The following is a 21,082-nucleotide window of genomic DNA, read 5'->3' on the forward strand; positions in this document are numbered from 1 at the left end:
GAAAAGACGATGCTTTTTGTCGGTAAATTCAAACAAATTTCAATGTAGAGTAATTCATGCTGTATCGTATATGATGCATACATTGTTTACTTTCAGTGTTCCATTAATGAGCTCTATGTAAACAAGCGGTCATTGCACACTTATGGGTACTGTAGCTGAGTACTGTATTATACAATTCGAAGCCTGGTTTATGCATGGTTCATTCCTTCGACGAGAGCTTTTTCATGTTTTTTTATCAGATTCAAGGCCACTGAGGATGAATCCCGTGCATGTATTCGTTGTGTTCTGCTACATGTGTGGCAGAGCTCCCTATGCGGCAGAGCTCCCTATGCAGGCATGTATGAGGTTAATTCAAACACGGATGCCGAGTTAAATACTCTTCATCTACATTTTAATACCACCAACGGAAGACGTTGTGAGGGGTAGTCTGAAGGTCGAAGTCAATTCCACACCCTGACTTAAAGTTTTCGTGACTGCAGGAAAGATTTTCAAAATCATGAGCAAACACAAGATCCAGGTTCGATTCAACCCAGTTACATAAAATTCGTGATCTGATCCCATTTGTGAAGGAGACATGATCCCTGACATGCAATACTCCGGTGTCTACAAACTAAGCTGTGTCTGTGGCAGCAGTTACATTGGGGAAACTATGTGACATGTCTCGGACTTTTCGTGAACATAAGGCAGATCTGAAACACGGTAGGACAATACCTCAGCTGTGGCTGATCATTGTTTTAACGCTGTGGGCACACACGAAATTGATTTTCCCAAGACGAAGGTAGTCTGCAAACCCACTGGCTATCAACAGAGATTCGTTCATGAAGCCATCCAGATATATAAACAGACACAATTTCAACCGAGAAGATGGGTACAAACTGAGCAATCATTCGAAGGACGTTATTAACCAGTTTAAGTCATAACTGGCTGTGATGTTTCCATCCTACCTGCCGATGTTAGCAGTTATTTCCGACTCTCCGAGTTACATACGCGATAAATGTCTCACTAACACAGCAACCGTTGCTCCCTGTGCTCGAGTTGGCGGTGTCCCTCGTTTTTTAACGAGCTGGATGTCTCACTAGCACAGCCACCGTTGCGGTGGCTCGCTTACATTGACATGCTAATCTCTCAATACAATGGCCACCTGGCCACCTCCACAGCTGCATCGTCGTGGAGGTATATCAGCTCTCCGATCTTACATTTACATGCAAATTCCATCTCTAGCCCCACCCACTTACACTTGGGCTAAACCCATTTCAAGCCTAGATAACATCCTGCTTCAGAAGCTCTCCCGCTATATTTTTTTCACCCGATGACGATTGCTTGTGTTGCGATCGAAACGTCGTGATATTTTATTATTTTTCTATCTACGTGGCTTTACCGAAAGAGCCAAAGAATATCAATTCCGCACCATTACATCGCTCCCACAAATATATACTTCTGATGTCAGCCCAGCAAAGGCATGTGACCTTAAGATTGCTGGTAACATGATACATGATTAACTTTAACATGCCACAATCTGAGAATAGGTTTTCCCCTTTTTTCTGGCAACAAAAATAGATGTTAAGATACTCTTTGGTTCTTTCGGTAAAGTCACGTAGATAGAAAAATAACTAATAGATCACAACGTTGATCCCAACACAAGCAATCGTCTTCAGGTGAAACAATACAGCAGGTGGACTGCTGAGGCAGGAAGGAATGTAGCGCGAGAGCTACTGCAACCAAAGGTTATATACGTTTGTGGTGGGTACAACCCAAGGGTAAGTGGGCGGGGCTAGGGATGGAATTTCCAAGTAAATGTAAGATCGCAGAGCTAGCATACCTCGGCTAATCCGAGGAGGGGAGGGAGGGGAGGGGGAGGGGCTGCCATAACGGGCGAGAGGGTGTGGGTGAAATTTACAGAGGGAACAAGGTGATAGAGAGAAAAAAAGAAAAAAAAAGATTCAAACTTAGCAAACTTAGAAATGTAATTCAACTCAGAGAGTCAGCCAACACAACAGTTAACACTTTACCTGGTTGATCAACGTCCTTCCAAAGACTGCAAAATGTTGCATCCATCTTCTCGGTTGAAGTCATGTCTGAGATGTGTGGAAATCCTTCCCGTACAGGCAGTTCAATCTTGATTGTAGGTGTTAAGATGTTAAAACACCAAACTGAAACCTTTTACAAGGAATTATGGCTGCATTAACCATGCCTTTTGGCATCCTCTGGTCAAACACGGTTTGAGACTAGGACTTGAAAGAAAGCTGTCTGGTGTGGACCAATCAGTTTCCAAGACAATGCATATATTAACAGATCATGTTTTTTGTTTGCATTCTGACCACAAGTATTGTGGTTAATGCAGACATAATTCATTGTAAAAGATTTCAGTTTGGTGTTTTAACATCTTAACACCTGTTTTGTTGCCATAAAAAAGGGGAAAACCGATTCTCAGATTTTGGTACTGGCAAAGGGGGTCTCATGATGCCACAATCCATTGAGCCCAATTATTTTTTGCTTTTTTGGCCTTGGAATATGCTGTACATGAAGCAGCAGACTGTACTGCGAGCCTAAACTCAGCTCAAATGGGACACTAAGTGCAGGGAAGGTAATGATTTGTACCTCGGTCACATTTATCCATGTCCTGGGAGTCGTGGTACCACCCAGCAAGGCGTGATTGGGGCCCCAGGGAGGCTTGTCGATGCAGGCTGCTCTGCCGACGCTATCACCACCACAACCACACACACACATACGCATACCTATAAAGCGGACGTTTGAATAGATTGTTTTAAATTACATCTGTAAATGCCGCAGACAAATGCATTATAAACCCTGAAAAGTATATCAAGTGCTGCGTCACATCATACTAGGTGTTATTATTATTACAACGGCACAGAACCACAGAAAGGTTTAATATGGGCAAAACAATGTCACAGCAGTCACTAAATACAAACAGAAAGATAGCTTTGAGCCAACATATTTCGTTGTCAATATTGGGCTGGAAATATTCGTAACAAACAAAAGATAAATATCCCCTGTATAACCTGAACAGACATTTGGGGGAAGTGCTGTTAGCGAGTACCTAAGAAGGTTGGCACGGCACACAAAGGGGTGGGTTGCCAGAACCACGCCTGGCTACCTTTGGCTCCCTAGTGGCAATGTTTATACACCACACCATTACTCATTTGGGGCTGAGTCGACAGTTCAAGTATTTGCCACTGTTATTGGTCGTGAGCAGGTATCAAACTCATGTGGCTGGCTTTAGAGTGCAGCGAGCTAAACCATTGCGCCACTGCCGCCCTATATTATATTCATAATACACAGACAATGAGGAATAAGCTTGTACCACGCCTCCCTCTTGATTCTGCTCTCTCTGAAGTTCACTGACTATTGCTGCTGCATGCAGCACAACAGTGACGCCCAAAATATCATTACTCTTTGGTTCTTCCGGTAAAGTCACGTAGAAATAAATTTTATAAAATAGTAATAGAATACGACGTTTCGATTGCAACAAGCAACCATCATCAGGTACATATGAATGAGAAAACAAATATAGTAAACCTGGAAATATAATGCAATATAACACAGAGAGTCAGACAACAAAACAGTCAACACCCCACCTGGTTGATTACGTTCTTCCAAATATTTCTAAATTTGAAAGAGAGACAACACATAGACAATGAGACACACCTGATGATGGTTACTTATGTTGCAATCGAAACGTCGTATTATATTATTATTGTATTAAATTTCTTTCTACGTGACTTTACCAAAAGAACCAAAGAGTAATTCCTGCAGTCACGTTTAGGAGATTTTATAACTCATGCTCACACAGCTTATATTTCAAATGTTATGGGTGCATCACGGGTGTGTGAGGGATAGTGGCGACTGGGGAGCCCTTAATCCAACAATGGATTGATCATGGTTAATGATGCTGTGTGTGAACCTTCAAGAGTTTCGATTTAAAGCTTTCGTGACTGCAGGGATTCATCTTCTTGGTTCTTTCGGTAAAGTCACGTAGAATGGAAATAATAAAATAATGCTGCCCCTATCCCCTCCCTTTGATGCTGCTAATCCTGCATAATGCACGGGCATAATATGACTTTAAACCCCCCGTCCACCTCCCACGCATTTCACAAGTAGTACTAATCGCATATCTGCATTTCCCATAAATATGCTAAATTCATCTTGATATGCAAATTATTTTGTCAAGGCGCTCTCCCCCCCCCCCCTCCAACCCAGCTTAAATAGACGTTCCAAGCCTGGGGGTGTCATTCAGACTCTGTATTCTCGATAGACCTGTTTTTCACCTGAGTACGGCTGCTTGCGTTGTGGCCGAAACGTCGTGAGAATTATTTTATTGTTTTATTTTTATTATTTTATTATTTCCATTCTACGTGACTTTACCGAAAGAACCAAGAAGATGAACCTTCAAGAGGTTTAGGTGTATAAATCATAATTCGGAATGTATTCCCATACACCTACGATTTAAATGAAAAATAAACACAAACCTTGATGAAACATTACAAGTGTCAGTTAGAAGAGACACTAAGACACTGTTTGCAGAACCAGCAGCATTAAGTAGTGCACTGTAAATAGTTTACATTGCTCTATGCAACCGGAAGCAGCTAAACTTGTTTATGGGAATGTTCAGAGGAAGTGGTTATTTTGCAATGTGTGCAATCTCCATATACATTAAGGAAATTGTCTCACATTGTCAACCGCACAGCTTCCTTGGCTGCAAAAGTGAAACCGATAGTAAACTTGCAAGCTCTACCTCATAAAATAGCATATATACTTTCAAATATTTTCCCAACTCAAGTCGGGGAGAATTGCTTAATAACGAAATGCATTAAGACTTGTTACGGCTCGTGAAAGGTGGCAGCAGCTTGGGGAGGGCCTTACATCCAGCAATGACTTTACCATGGTTTATGATGATGCGATAGGTTAAGCAGTTGCATTTTATCCTGTTAGAGTGTATGGCTTTTGTAGGATGCATGTGCTGTATTTCTATAAGTATCTCTTTGACTATCATTAAATCTTCCATTTTATTTAACATAAAAAAATAAAAGTCACATTTGGGTGTGATATTTTTGGCACATTGGAGTAGTTAAGCCACAAGGCTAAATAGCCCTAAACCATCATATCGAAACGTGGGGCTACACCCAAACCCGGAATGTGAAGATTTCCAGCCCACGTGATGCGACCACAATTCACATATTGCAGTGGAAAATCAAAAAAGTCTAACACATGCGCAAACAGCATGTTCTACACACCAGAATGCACCTGTATGCGGGTGGGCGTGGTGTGAATGAAGCACATTATATATAGCAGGCACACGGTTAATGAGAATAATGTGACATGCTGACATGTGCAAGTGTGCTTGCCTGTCCAGCCACGGCACATACAGGGGTGTCTCCGTCAACCGAGGGGGCCTTGGAGATGCTGAACTGCCGGTGCTGCCGGTGGTGGCGCAGACTCGACACCCATTGCTCAAAGTGCTCCTTGGACTTTGCCTAGAAGCAGACACCGACAAATGGTACATACCTACTATAATAACCCAGGAATGTCTGTCCTTAATGCTCGTGACATCACTCCACATCGAACAGCCCCCCTCATTAATAATAATGAGCAGATGACGTCCTCCAAATGAACACCCCCCCATTATTACCTACTATAATGAGCCAAGAATGTCTGTGTGTATCGCTCGTGACGTCACTCCATGTCGACCAGCCCCCCTCATTAATAATCATGAACAGGTTACGTCCTCCACATGGACCCCCCCCCTCATTAATAATCATGAGCAGGTAACGTCACTCTACATAGAACAGCCCCCCTCATTAATGATCATTAATAATCAATAATAATCATTAACAGCTGACGCCCTCCAAATGGACACTCCCCCCCCATTCATAATAATTAGTGGCTGACGTCACTCCACAGTTGGGGCCGAGGCACCTCATCCCCCCGTCCTCGGCGTCAACCTACAACCCTCACTACAAAGGCAGAACCCTCACGTCACGCGATCTCCGTAACGCTATTGAGACATCAAAGTAAAAAGGACGTCATGATGAACAAGGGATTATAACCTTAAAATGAAATAGGTCTGTGTCACCGTGCCCTGACAAATTGCACACGTATTAATGCAATGAATATTACGTCGCGGTCTGCTTTTCGCTTGCAAGTTTAAGATTTACTGCAATACACCTGTTCTTGGACGGGCAAAAGGCTAGTTCATTAATAATAGCTGAAAGACATCTAATTGTGTACTTTCATAGATTTGAAATGTATATAATTTCAAGAATAGGCTTGATGATAGCTGGCACTACCGATCTGTGGGATTTCCCTGAAGGTTACTGCACATACCTTGAGGTGGTAAATGCTCTCCTCATTATCCAAATCAATGCAGCCGGCCTTTCGCTTGATGGACATGACAGACAGACCAAGGTCCATGGAGCCGCGCAGCCTGCCCCGCTGTACCTACACGGACACAGAGACGCAGTCGCACCTTCAGAGTTTACTAATGCGCAAATAAACCACTAACGGGGCAGACTCCTCAGTGCTGCCTGTGAATTGTGTGAGAATAAAAGTAGTAGACTATGGCAGGTTATCGTCACACAAGTGTGTAATTCATCATTTCAGGAAAAGCAATGGCAGACCACAAAGAGATCATGCATAAGATGTCCAGTAGCAGGGCTATAGGGTGGCCTGTAAAGACAGCAAATGAAGTAGGTTATCACCTATCAGTATAGACTTAAGTGCATTTCCCTAATCCAGGTACTCCAGTTTAATTTCACATAAAATATACTCAATAAGGAATTTACCAAATATTTCAACTAGGAGCCTTCTGAAAAAGAGTCTTAAGACTCATGGGCATTCTTTGATATGGTAAAGGTGCAGTTCTAGAATTCTTGCTTAATTGAATGTTGACAGGTTCTCAACTCGAGGAAGCCCCTCTATATATTCTGGGTAAATAAAAAGTAATTGGATAAAAAATGTAATGTGTTGTAGAAAATACTGAGATAGCTTGTGTGTGGCAGTCGTGAATATGATGGTATTATTGGACAATTCAATAATTTCTATCAAGGTACAATTTTCTCCCAAATGTTGCATTTTTGAGGAAAATCATCTGAAGTTGGGCAGGCAGATAGGGTCAAAGTGATGCATCTTGCTTCCACTTCCTGCGTGCGCATTGTGCCTATGCTACATTAGAAATAGTGGATTTATCCACAAGAGGTTTTTAGGGTTAGATCGCGTAAATATATAAATGTGTTGTTAAAACTCGCCACCACCCGACACAGCCAACTTGTAAGGGTTGTGACGTAAACAGAACATGCCAATTTGTCACTAGTACAGTACACCGGTGTGTTGGAGAGCCAAGCCACAACATTCACAGTCTGAGTACGACGTTTTGCCAGTAATTACAACTAGCGTCATTAAATACAGTGTATTTTATTTGACTGCGTGGAAAGGAACACGTGCATCGCCAGAAGTTTGTTTATCATTGTGTGGAAATTTTTCATTTTACAGCTAAGACAAAAAATAATTTTCTCAAGCATATGTCCAAAAAAACCTCAAAATTATGACAATACTCTGGTGTTATATGCGAGACGGTATAATACATTAGATGCAAATGTTGATGTGTGATGCGCATGATAGCTAGACAACATAATCCTCACTATCCTGCCTTACAAAATTGTGTGAAAATGCTTAAGAGTGCACTGAATCAGCATGCATTTTCGCTTCAGCGCAAACACAACTTCAGTGAATATTAACCAAATCAGTGAGGCAATTACTCAAAAAACCCATTACCTTCAAGTCTTTGTGTATTAAATTGTAATTTTTTTCAGTTTAGTAATTCTGAATCAGAAACACGGATACATGTGGCTTCCTTTGTATGCATCTGGGGAATTATTTTTGTTTTACTGTTTGACATAGAGGTAGTTCATAAACTGGAATGCATGCTTTAGGTGCAAAGTGTAGGTACAGCCCTCCAATTTATTGCTAATGCCGCTGTTGGCAGAAGGGCCTCCTTCATGCTGGCCAGATGTCTTGGATGAAATTTAAATACCCACTTTATCCTACTACAGGTGAAATGCCGATTGACTAACTGTGGCATACCCATTTATACTGCTGGATGGAGAGGTGGTGGGGATTTAAGAAATTTGCCAATTTTTAAACAGCTGCACCAGATCGAATCAATCCGGCAATCTTTGGAATGCAATTCAGTATGCTAACCATTACACAACAAAAGCACCCTTTGAATTGTTAGAATAGCTAAAAGTATTGAAGGGTAGGTGGTGTTGAGGGAAAATGTAATGCTAATGAAGCCCAAATGAGAATGGTAACAAAATATCAAAGGGACTCATGAGGAAGCAATGAGTGTCTGTGTGGCATGTAAGTGGAACGAGGGTGTCATCACCTTGCAAGAGTAATTGTTAGGTGTGACCATAAAATATTAATTAAGAGCATATTAAAATAACCAATTAGTGTAGGTCAACATTTGCAATAACACATTGTGTTGTTCTGTATTGGGGTAATTCTTTCATGCTATTACCAATGACCAAAATATATGCAATTATTAATTGCAACATGTGTACATTTTATCATTGCTTTACATGGTATAATTCCCTATGGGGCTGAATTGTATTTAATTAGATGTGCTAAATGGTTTAGGTGTGATATTTAATAACATGGATTCCTCACATATAGTAACATATTTAAGTCGACTTTATGGTATTAGCAGGTAAAATAGACATATGGCATAGGATTTTCTGTATAATATGATTATATCAATATCAGGGTTTCATAAACTATAAAGAATGGGTTGTATTTATTCACAGGAAATGTATGCTCAAGCAGGCTTTGAGGTACCACTGTCAGCAATCCATACATATACAATGTTTAGGTATGTCATTACTTTGATATACGTACTGTATATATATATTGAATATGGACGTCAACCAAATACATAATCTTAGCTCTAGATTGAAATTCATTTCATTAGAACTGCTTTTGTGTTTAGTATGCTCTCCTTCCCCCACACGGAAGAAGTTAAACATAAGTATAACATACACGTACAGTATGCAGTATACAATTTTCATCGGAATGTCGCTTTTACTGTCCGTGTGACAGTAAAGGCGGTTTGTGGATGAACAGGCTGCTTGTTGGCTATAAGATGAGCGCTATGATAACACACAATAATATACTTTAGCCTCGACACTTCACATTTCACTCTGGTTGCAACTTACATCTATGGGTGTCTTTGCATACTTCAGGATCCCGTTCTCCAAAGTGAAGAAACGCTGAGAAACAAAAACATATCAACAAGACATGACTTTGGCTTGCCTCATACTATGCGTGATTCATTAAGACTTGCTGATCCAAAACAACATCTGTGCCCTACTTACTGTTTTAAATGGTCTTTCACATTGTCTTGATATGACCATGAATGATCATTCTCAAAGGGGGAATGTGGAACATGCGCACTGCACATTTGTTCTTGCCCAGTTATCTGGCTTTACGACGGTCCAGATATTAAATCGAGCAGTCAATGTAATGTACGTCTAGTTATTTACAAATACAAAACAGAAATGCGCCTTTCTCTCCTGAGTGGATGATTAGAGCAGACAAGTGCTGAAGCAAACCATTACAATGTACATGTCTCCCAAAGTACCTGGTGCCAGCCCTTCAGGGGCCATTTGCGTTTCTTATGTAGGCAACCTTCCTTCCGAACCGGTGGTGTCAAACTGCCCTGGCACTCATTCATTCCATCCACAACTTCCCATACTTCTCCATCGTCCTGGAAAATCAAAGACATACAAACACATACATATAAAACACAACCACAACTATTTCTAAGTAAGACTGTCGTGGCTATAGTAATGAGCACTTATCAAGGTCAGTGTGGCACACAAGAGGATAATTTGGCCAGGTACTTAGTATAGGCTGAATCTACCTAGAGGGGGCTCAAATCGAGTTCATATATACACTTGTCTTGTGTTGTACATGGCCAGGAACTGAATACCAGTTCCTGCATTGATAGAATAATGCACACACATCTATACATCACAATAATATTTATGCCAATAATAGGTATATGTACCGAAATGCATGTATATTTTCCAGGAATGGAAATCTATAATGCATGGGATTCCTTGAACAATTACTGGCATCTCAAACATTACAACCATTGTGCTATTTTCTATGACTAATATTCATTCACTTTTGGCAAATAACACTGCTTTGAATTGTCAAAGGCTAATCAATACACTTGAGTGCCCTAAATTTTAATGCTTATTATTTAATAACCGAGCCTGCAATCTTTTTTTAGAGTTCAACATTAACAGTGCAAAGTTCATGTACGTATGTATGTTCAGCTTCTTTCGCACCGTACGTAGCCAACCATGTTAATTTGAGGTATTGATAACCATTGCAGTTCATCTTGGACTTTATCAAAAGATAATTATATATTTATTTATATTTCCAGAATCCTCGTTTGAATAATGATCATCATTATCAGCTATGACCAATTCACTGCTGGAATATGACCTGCCCAAGCCGTTGGCATCCGTTACGGTCCTGCGAGGGAACGATTCACCAAGCACCTGCACACAAGTTTATTTTCTAGTTTTAATAGACAGTGTAATGAGGCACAGCCAAAAAAAACCCATCTCACTTTGCTAATGGTGAAGAATGATGATGTGATCTTCAGTCTCAGACTGATAGCCGATTTACCAAGAAAAAGTGCCTACTTATTTCAAACCTTTTAGCTGTCAATCACCTGTCTGGGTCCAGGATTGTGCTTCAGATAAAATGAGAGTGGGGGGTGTGCACTGCTTGGCTTGCTGGACATAAATAATTCCCTGTCTCTTGTCATTCTTCAGTGCCATGCGAGGTTGCGAGTATGATGTATCTACAATTCATAGTCACGCATAGAACACCCGTGTTTATAATAACACCAAAAAAGGAGGCGAAGACTTATATGCAGTTGAGTATAATGACAGGAAAGGCATTTGAGCTGGAATCCTGTCCTTTTCAATAAAAAGGCGCTGTTAACGTTTCTTTGATCTGAATCAAACTGTGAACATTTTTTGTAAAGGTGCAATGTCAGAGCAAAGGGAGAAGCAATGGATTGAAGCATACTTAATAGAGCAGTTATGCTGCTGGACAATAATTGTTTTGGCCATTAAGTACATTGAGGTTTGTGCCAGAAAATATGCTCTATAAAATAAACTCGTGATTATGTTAATCATTATTGACAGAGCATAATGATGCTTTTTCAGGAGGGTCATGCATTGGGATACATTGGCGAATTCCTTCATGAACGTTTTATATGTGGAAACAATCAAGTACCAAGTAAAAAAGATATGTGCATGTGAGGCGCAAGCACTACAAACTCAAATTCAGGAACGGAACAATTGCCCTCCACCCCTACCGTCATAAGTGGGAACGGGTGGAGGGAACAGGGTTATGGGAGTTGGGGGACCTATAAAATATTCCATTAGAAATTAATCCCTGGTGATCATGATGATAGTAACGATGAGGGCGAGTAAAATTCCATCACAGCAAACAACGACGCCTGTTGGAACAGATGAGACGTGGCGTGTGTATGTGGTGCTTCCCACCTGATGGCTGTCTCTCTGCGAGGAGCTGCTCTTGCCTTGCGCTGGGGGCTGCGACCCAGCTGACCCTCGGCTTTCACTGCTTGCACTTTTACTCATGTCCAAGGAGCAGTCTTCTTTTCTATCTCGAAATCACGATGACGACTTTAGTCCCAAAGAAGGTACTGCCCTTCCGTGAAACTGGCCCTTTGAGCACAACCTTGAGCGTTTGTTTGTTGGCTTCACAGGCCGATGGAGAACATGTTGAATGATGTCACCGCTCGCACTGTATTAGGCCAGATCCCCTCTCTCACTTTGTCATGGGGGATGGTCTCTTAATGCAAATGTCAAACCCAAGGGAGGAATAAAAGAACATTGCCCTGCTCTTCCAGCATATATTTATTGATGAGTGGTTTTGACCATGTAAATCACCCTTTCTGTTGGCTCTTCCGTGAGTGGGTTCTGCCAGATGTTCTCTTAGATTGCTACTGAGGTCACAGATGTGTAAATTTCCTTCAGAAATAACCTCTTTGTGTGGTTGAATAGCGTGCACGGCACCACGGTTCCTGAAAGAAAATGCAATCATGTGAATGCCTCTAAAAAGTCATCAGGATGAAATGTATTTTTCATTCCCTAAGCCCTGAGTAATGTGGCACTCACCATCACACGGTAACTAATAATCATATCCTGCTTTTCCTATCAAACAACGCAAGCATTTTAATTGTGCCTTTTCATGTTGGTTTATACCGAGAGACTGCACACCGCTTTCTAAATGCAACGTGAGAGAAACCTGCTTGTGAAAAACAACAGGATAGTTACTCTGCGTGGAGTCACACACTGCAGTCAACGATATCTTGTAAAGCTCCGACGAGTTCCTTCACATCAACACAAGCCTAATGAATGTTTCAATCACGTATCGTGCTTTGGCAATAACTCCTGCAGAGACTCTACCAGGAATGAGGTGAATGCAAAATGCAGCAGCATTCTGACATGAGAAATGTGCTGTCCTATCAATCACGATGTGGGGGCAGGGTTGAAAGTAGTTATTGGAACTGTACAAAGCACACATGCAGTAATGGAACTACTCAACACACTATCCGCAGCAGCAAACAACATCACCAACACAGGCATCTGTGCAAAATTATCTGAGCTGCCCTGAGAACACTGTCCTCTGCTTATTAAATTACATTCAAACTCGAATAAACCCCATCTACCTTAAGTGCCAGTTCGTATTAGGAATTGTACTACTGTATAGACTTACTTCACGTTAATCTGCGTTATGTCTTCACGCTCTGCAGAATTTTCTTTTAAGGTATTGTGTCCTCATTCAGCTCTCAGCATTGCAAACAAAGAGCCAATTTTAAGCCCTGTCCTATTATTCATTGTGCCTTTTACAAGCTACTTGAAATACAGAATTTATTCATTTTACTCCGAAGCTTTAAATTACACAGTTGAAGGTTAGATCATTAAATGGGACTATTACTGCAAATAGAGTATGGTAATAGGAAATTAGCCTGACTGTTTTAAAATATCACCCACGATTAAGAGGGGGTTTGGTAGCGTAACATAAATCAAATTCCATAATCGTGTTGAGATTTTTCTGCAGTGTTTATTCATGTTCGTAAGGTTCACTCTGAAGCTCGCCGTGACATGGTGTGTCAAAATTTGCTAGGCCAATTAGCATGCTCGGGTGTAAACTGGCCCGTGCACTTTGGGTGTGGTCTGTATTCGGTGGGAGCCTCATGGACCCAAATGAAAATGCTTGTGCGAAATTACCCACTGCATTTTTTCCCATACAAATCACTCTGCGTTCCCTTGGTCATAATCACGTAACATAAATTCCAGCCATTCTCAATCCACAAATGGATGAAGGCTTCCCCACACCTTGTTGGTCATAGGTGTTTTTACTACCATACTGCAACTCTGTTCGTTAGTGCAGGTTAGTAAAGGGGTGAGAGGGGAGTTTCAAATTGTATTTATTCAACCAAATGAGAACTCAAGATACTAGGATGAGTCTTATATGCAAGAGTGGCCTTGGGCATTAATCTGCCAGTAGGGGGCGATGATTGCTATGTATAATCCCCACTGAGTAATTTCCAGGTAATTTTAGAATGTGGCAAAATTAGACCCTAACGCCAGCACACAATGGCTTACTATTGCGAATGACGTGGTTACCTTTAATATCCACTGCAAATCATACGACGCATATTGTTGTGGTCATTACAGTCAGTAATTACCAAAGCGGCCACTGGATTCAAATCGTTAACCTCTGCAACGCGTGGCAAATACTCAACCGCTGTGCCATGTCACAACCCAGAAGGCAGGCAACAGACAGGAATGGTTCGAATATCACTTGTCACTGATGCTAGCAATGGCTATAAATTTAACTTGGGTTGTCAGGTTCATAACACAGCACACTAATCATTGTACCGCCGCTCACCCCCACCAACTAAATTAATAAACCTTGCAACACACTTGTATATTTTTTCAGTCTGTGCAGTTAAATTGTTTTAAATTGACCATTAAAGAGCTGCCTTAGTCTACAATACACGTATTTAATGGCTGAATTAGACACTGGTATTGCTTACCTCACATACTCCTATGTAGATCTTCCAGTCACCATGCCTCACATCAAGCCAAACAAGACTGATAAATCCTCCTCCCCGTGACTCATTAAATATCTCTACCTTTATTACAAGAAAAGGTATATGTGCAGCCCTACAATTACTTGCACATGCCATTACTGATGGAAGGGCCCCCAGAGGAAACCTTAGAGCCCCTCCAGAGGGCATTTGGCCTACTCTTCCACACTGGTCAGACATCTTGGAAGGAGTGGTATCCACAATGTACCCCACTAAATGTGACATTCTAGATTTGAAGCTATCGTGACTGCAAGGATTCATACACTCTGTTTTTTTCGATAAAGTCACGTAGGTAAAACAATTAATAAAATAAAATAAATGAAAACAACTAAATTAAATCACGACGTTTCGGAGGCAACACAAGCCTCCCTCATCAGGTGTAAAAAGGCACAGCAAAATAACTGTATAGTTATTTAACTGTACAGTTATTTTGCTGTGCCTTTAGCTGTTTTCATTTATTTTATTTTATTGTTTTACCTACAATTAATAAAAAACCTGAAAGTATAAATGTGACATGCCAATCAGCAAAATATGGTGTACCCATTTATACTCTTGGGTGGATACAGGCAGGCAGATTTAAACAAAACATGACCATAATTTCCACTGTCACACCAGGAGATCAAACCGGTGACCTTTGGATTGCAAGTCCAGTGTGATAACCATTACACCAATGATTTTATTTTTATAAACAGTCTCTATAAAAGATTAACTTGAGCACAAAATAACGTCATGCTGCATCAACTGATTTGCATGCCCAAAACATATGGCAAGTTGTGACATCTGCGCTCATCAAGCAACTGAACTTCCATTATTGAACAAATAAATCTAAACATTAATATGTATGTATTCTTTGTGAATTGGGTTAATATAGCCACCTCCGCACCCTCATGGAGGCCGCTCTCCGATCTTACATGAACATGCTGATCTCACATTAACATCACTAGCCCCGCCCACTTCGTTTATGACCCTTGGGCGACACCCATTTTAAACCTTTAAAACAGTCTGCCTCAGCAGCTGTCCCCCTCTTTTTTAAATCCTTTATATTAAGTTCACTTGCTTGCTTGCTTGCGTGCTTGCTTGCTTACGAACGTGCAAATCTTTCTGTCGTTTTTTAACCCACTTCCCGTGATCCAATCGAGCTGAAATTTTGCACACAGACTCGTTGTGTGTGACAATTAATTTTCGTGAAAAGAAATTTCCAAAATTTTACACTGTTTAGGGAAAAAGTAATAATATTTAATTACCAATTGCTTAATGGTGGCATACAATCATCTGACCCATAGGTGGCAGCCATCTCAAGCCAGAGGACGAGAGGACTCTAGCCGCCACGCATATAAAGGATTTATAGTGAAAAACTTTGTTTTTACGGGTTAATTTTTTCTTCCTGATGACGAACGATTGTGTTGCGATCGAAACGTTTTAGTGACTTTACCGAAAGACCCAAAGAATATGAATTCCTACAGTCCTGAAAGATTTAAGTCAATAATTAATATGTGTGATGTACCTAAGCAATTCAAAGGCACTCTTAGATGACAGGTGCCAAAACCTGATGTAGTTTTCTTACAGTCTACAAAGTTAATATTTTATAATACGCAACAATCAAAACATCTGCTCAAATATGCAGCATTTTATTATTGAGACTACTGAAATATTTTAACACCTACCAAGTATCAAACAGAGTTGCACCTCATGCACTAAATTATACAGTTTAATATATATACCCAAGGCTGAAATTACATTAAATTTGAGGCGTTGACAGCGACATTAATTTATTATAAAAGAGACAATGACGAATGGGAGGTGCTCCTGACAGCACGATATTGCAGCTCAGCTCACACAACTAGAATTCATAGACCTAAGTCCATAATGTTTAATCTTTGGTCGAAATGTCGGTGCCATAAAACATTCTGCCCATTGTGATATTTTAGTTACCCAATTCTTTTCATTCGGGAGAGTGGTGGTGCAATGTTTAGCACACTGCAGTCTGAACCCAGGTAACCGGAGTTGTATTCTTGGCGACAACTAACATCAGTGGCGAGCGATTTGTGAATTGGGTCAGGGCCTTCACCAACCTGCTCTGAATAGCATCGTTACGTAAGGGGAGGCCTTCATCCAGCAGTGGATTGACAAAGGTCTGTAGATGTATTACGTTATTTGTATTGCAGAGAATTACATTGCAAGGGTTACACATCACACCAAAAATCAGTCTGCCACTATGTCTACAGATAACATGCTGCTAAAATACCATTGTGAATGTTTTTCATCTATCACTATTAGAATATACAATTCCAGAGAAAATGAATGTATGTTGATGTATTGAGGCTCGCTGTAAATTTCGATCACTTTATTCTTCTACACACGCATGCAGCACTTACGTTCTTAAACTCCAAAGGCAATCAGAAAATCATCGTGCAATTGAGTTCTCTAAAGGCACACTGACCATTACATTTTGAACTAAAAGCACAAAACATCACAATATTGCACTTATTACCACAGCACCAAAACAAATATGTTCAATCAGTTAATAGATTAATCTATTTTAAATCCATGTTACAATGCATGTTTAGTAAGATACCTGAATGATTGGTGGTTTACAGGGAATACATTAAAACACTGTAACCAGAACAAGGGTATCCTCACTCCTCATCATAACAGGTAAAGTACGACAAAGCCATCATCACTCAGGACACCGTGAAGGCCATCTAATCTTGTACAATTTGCTTGGAAGGATTTATGGAGTTGAGCACGTCGGTAAGCTACTATGTACCCAGGAAAAACGTAGCCTCTTTTCATGGCGATAGAAAAATGTGCACCAAAGTCTATCAAGGAATGTGTATCAAAATATTCCACTAAAATTACATCAAAGCACAACAATTCAATACCACAATGAGCTAAAAATCCAGCACTAAATTGTGTCATAATCGCTGGATTTGTCTCATTATGAACAATGCGTTGTCATGTTAACAAATCTTTGTGTAAAAACTGCATATACAGTACAACCAAAAGCCACATTATAGAAATATTAAGCAAATGATTTGCTGATACTGCATTGGTAGTAGTACACAAGCACACACAAACACTGAACACATTCGCCAATAACGCTGCCTTAAAGGGAAAAGTATAAAAAACCAAAGGACAAAAAAAATTACAGCACACATTAAAATTGTTTCATCTAAGTTCGATAATAGTATCCCAAATATGTATATGCAACACACGAGTCATTAGACAAATGCACAGGAATGCAATGTATCCGAGTTACACAGCAAGCATTACTTGAATATTTAATGTTGGCAGGTATTTTTTGTCTTTGACACTAAATCACTGAGAATGTGCCTGCTGCCGCAATCTATATGTATACACTGTATGTTGTACCGTATAATAAATGATATGTGAAATACAAAATTAACCTTTACCGATTACCTCCCTTTCTGCTAAACTTAAATTCCAAATCAGAATTATTAAATGCAATGTAACTTATTACATTCGAACACCACAGTAATACATTCACAGTAAACACAACAAAAACATTCTGTACTTGCCTTTCAGAGTTTTCAAAGAGCAACCCGCCTTCCTTAACGCCTTTGGAGCTCAAAATATGCGCCCGATGCTGTCAACACTTTACAACAAAAAGTAGCAATGCCAAAACTCGACCCCGACCCCTCTCGTCCAATGGGAAGGCGGCTCACACCACCACCACCCCCACCCCACAACGTTGCCGTGTGCGATGATTGGGGGGGTCAGGGGTCAGCGAGACCACCACACAACAAGCACCGTGCGTGCGTGGCCGGTGGGGCACTGCCTGCCGGCAAGCGGGAGACAGAGAGAGACAGAGAGAGCACGCGGGGCGACGGACACTGGCGAGAGCCCTTGACACGCAAGGAGCTCACGATGACGGGGGGGGGGCAGGTTTCTCCTCCTAACCTGCCTCGCCCCGTCTGCCTGGGGCAAGACGGCCTAACGAGGGTGGGGGAGCGGCAGCAGGAGGAAGAAGACGACTAAGCAGGAGGGAAATGGCACTGTACCTTGTTAGCCAGCCATCAAAGCCGGGCTTTTGAAGGCTACCCGACATGAATCATAGGGCTCCCCCACCCACCCACAACATCAACACGTGGCCGTTTGTGGGGATGGTGGTGGTGGGTTCTCTCTTAAAGCGATTCTGTGTTGGCTTTATCAAGGTTACAAATGAATGGTTTGTGAATGCTAATTTGAGCGTATGTTGCCCGCCCCAGGTACTGGTTAAACGTGTTGCATGAATGCGAAAGGCGGGACGAATAAAGGAGGATTGCCCGCGTAACGTACTATACAACGTAAATGCCCCTTTTATTTTGTTCCGTGAGGCAGAGTGCAGCATTGTTTTTTTGTCCATGGTTTTGAGGGAAAAAACCCACTACACCATCTTATTACTGTACTATAGATCCATGAAATGAAGTCTTAGGTAGCAGAGGCCAAAAATTACTTATTACTGTTCCAAAGGCCAAATCGATAACATTTAGTGATACAACATTTAGTGATGCAGGGTTGTTCAGCTGACATTGACGCAGAGTTACAATTTGGTGTATGGTTCAGATGAGTAAAACAATCGCCAGTACAGCACATGCTTGAGAAAATATCGAAAGCACGTACAATTACACTTACACCTTAATCGTGTCGGCGATGGGGATTGTTTTACCATACTTCACCAGGTTGGTCAATGCACGGTGGTGAATGGGGGGAAACCAGGACCAGTTCAGATATAATTAGGATCCATGGGTTCAGTTAGTACCGGTTTTTGCTTGCAACTGCTAACATCACCGCTTCACCATGGACATAACACATTCCTGCGGAGGGAGCTCGTAGGAACGTTGGGTTGCTCGGTCAATGGCCAGGGTCAACGGCGGCGTGGTGTATTCCGCAAATATGCCCGACTGTGAGGGCGGGCACAAGCCGGCGTGAGTAGGTTAAACGTTGAGTTTTATAAGGGCACCACGGGGTGACCAGCCCCACCCCTCCCCACCCAGCCTCTCCCCACCCCTCCCCACCCAGCCTCTCCCCACCCTCCCCACCCAGCCCCACCCCTCCCACCCCCCACCCAGCCTCTCCCCACCATGGTTAGTTTTAAGTGTACTCTCCGATTATCACGATTGGCTACGTACGGTGCGAAAGAAGTTCAACACACACCGACTGACCCTATAACACTGCACTTAAGCGTACTCTAAATGTAAATGTAAACTATTTTCTGAATGGTCCAATTCCGACGGATTTTTGAATCATTAATCGGCAAGAGACCACTCACTTTTCTATGAATACAGTATATGCTAAATGTTGTGCTATTGTACAACCATGATGACATTGCTCCACCACTGCAGCAAACGCCTGGTAATTTGGTTCAAATATAATTCACCTTGCCAAACATGATGCCGACTGCTAAAATAATACGATTTTTTATTAATCGAACCTCAATCATCCTTTTCCAAAGTGATGTTCATAAAGTTAAGCATGCTGTACATTCCATCTACCTGGAAACGCAGTTTTTCATAAACGGCTTAACAAGACATACCTCCACTATTTCAACACTTTCACAAATACAACCCTCCACTGTTTTAATGCACCGTATCACGTGTATAGCGACATGTATTGTTAGCGAACATCCCTTAATGCCAACACAACACAGGGGTTGGTGTTGCCTCCAACCACTCCCCACCCCAGCCACTGGTGTTAAAAGTGCTGATATTCGCAGTGCTCCGAGGTACACAAGATGGTTGTCTGCCAGATACGCACGCATGCCAGGACTTTTTAAAAGACCATGTGGCACATCAACCAGAATCGAATCCAGGAAACCGAGTTATCGCACAGGTGAGCCACTACTCTTCCCTAATTAATTACGTGCGCACATGCAGAATCAGAATGTATTTATACTGGAGGAATCCGATAAGCTATAAAGATATTTTTGCACAGATGTCCGGTATGGAGGGGTTCAAAAAGTTACAATACATAAACATGATAGGAGTACAGAATATAGGAAAGGTGAGCAAATCACAAAAACTCGTTTATTTAAACTATTAAAATGTTACCAGGTAAAGCTCACTGAACTTATTCACTTCTTTTTGAGAAGCAACCTGGTCACAAACGATCGCTCAACGAAGTGACTTATCATTGGGAAGTTTATAGCAGCCAAATAATCTAAACAAGTGTCGTAAGCGTGTAGCTGTTAGCGAGGACCTAAGGTGATTGTAGCTGATACTTCACTTGGCTAACCCAGTGCTGATACAGGATAAATGTAGGCTTTTTCACTGCCTACTACCAATACCAGCACCCTCTACACACAAAATTACCATTAGTACACCCAGAAATACATTTTAAGTTAAATATTTAATTCTGATAAATATACGAGCAGTATGCAAGATGTTCAGTAATATTTACAGGTCTTGCATTAGCAAATACGGTCGTGGCCGATTGTCACGCATGTCAGTTCAAATTAAGTGAAATAGTATATACCGTGATCTCTATAGCATGTTTATACAGCACAGAATGACAGCAATGTATATAGCCTTGACTTCTCTCCAACTTTTTCATTTTCACATTTTACACACAAATCAAACCATATGCTATCATTACGAGTCTATCTAAAACAGATGTCAGGTCAGTATGACATCCATTCTTATCTCTTATTTGTATAATCGAGCATACTTCAACTACCGTACTGTACAATAACCAACACAATTTATACACTATACATTCTAAAACGTTTACAGTTCCGGATACAACAAAATAAAACCACAACACTTATCTAAAGCTCAAAACCTCACCACCGGAGAGGCGCGATCTAACCACATCCTCAAGAATACAGTATTACAACTCCCAGGTGTTCAGTTTCATTCAATA

General features: G+C 41.2%; 1 protein-coding gene across 5 annotated transcripts in view; it reads right to left on the reverse strand.

Annotated features, from left to right (window-relative positions):
• The window catches only part of LOC133345081 (oxysterol-binding protein-related protein 6-like), a 49,423-nt gene that overhangs the window by 16,450 nt on the left and 11,891 nt on the right, over positions 1 to 21,082 (reverse strand). For 3 of the 5 annotated variants that reach the window (XM_061555536.1, XM_061555533.1, XM_061555538.1), the window contains exons 2-7: positions 11,604 to 12,145; positions 9,653 to 9,778; positions 9,228 to 9,281; positions 6,343 to 6,456; positions 5,364 to 5,492; positions 2,599 to 2,698 (exon numbers count right to left, since the gene is read on the reverse strand). In XM_061555536.1, the coding sequence (XP_061411520.1) occupies positions 2,599 to 2,698; positions 5,364 to 5,492; positions 6,343 to 6,456; positions 9,228 to 9,281; positions 9,653 to 9,778; positions 11,604 to 11,699 (619 nt within the window). In that variant the 5' untranslated portion in view covers positions 11,700 to 12,145. Of the gene's footprint in view, positions 1 to 2,598; positions 2,699 to 5,363; positions 5,493 to 6,342; positions 6,457 to 9,227; positions 9,282 to 9,652; positions 9,779 to 10,759; positions 10,969 to 11,603; positions 12,146 to 21,082 lie in introns of those variants that run through there. The other 2 variants (XM_061555535.1, XM_061555534.1) reach the window with 2 other exon arrangements.

Source organism: Lethenteron reissneri, chromosome 21, assembly GCF_015708825.2.
Source record: "Lethenteron reissneri isolate LAM-NWPU_2019-01 chromosome 21, ASM1570882v1, whole genome shotgun sequence".
In the NCBI taxonomy this organism is placed as follows: domain Eukaryota; kingdom Metazoa; phylum Chordata; class Hyperoartia; order Petromyzontiformes; family Petromyzontidae; genus Lethenteron; species Lethenteron reissneri.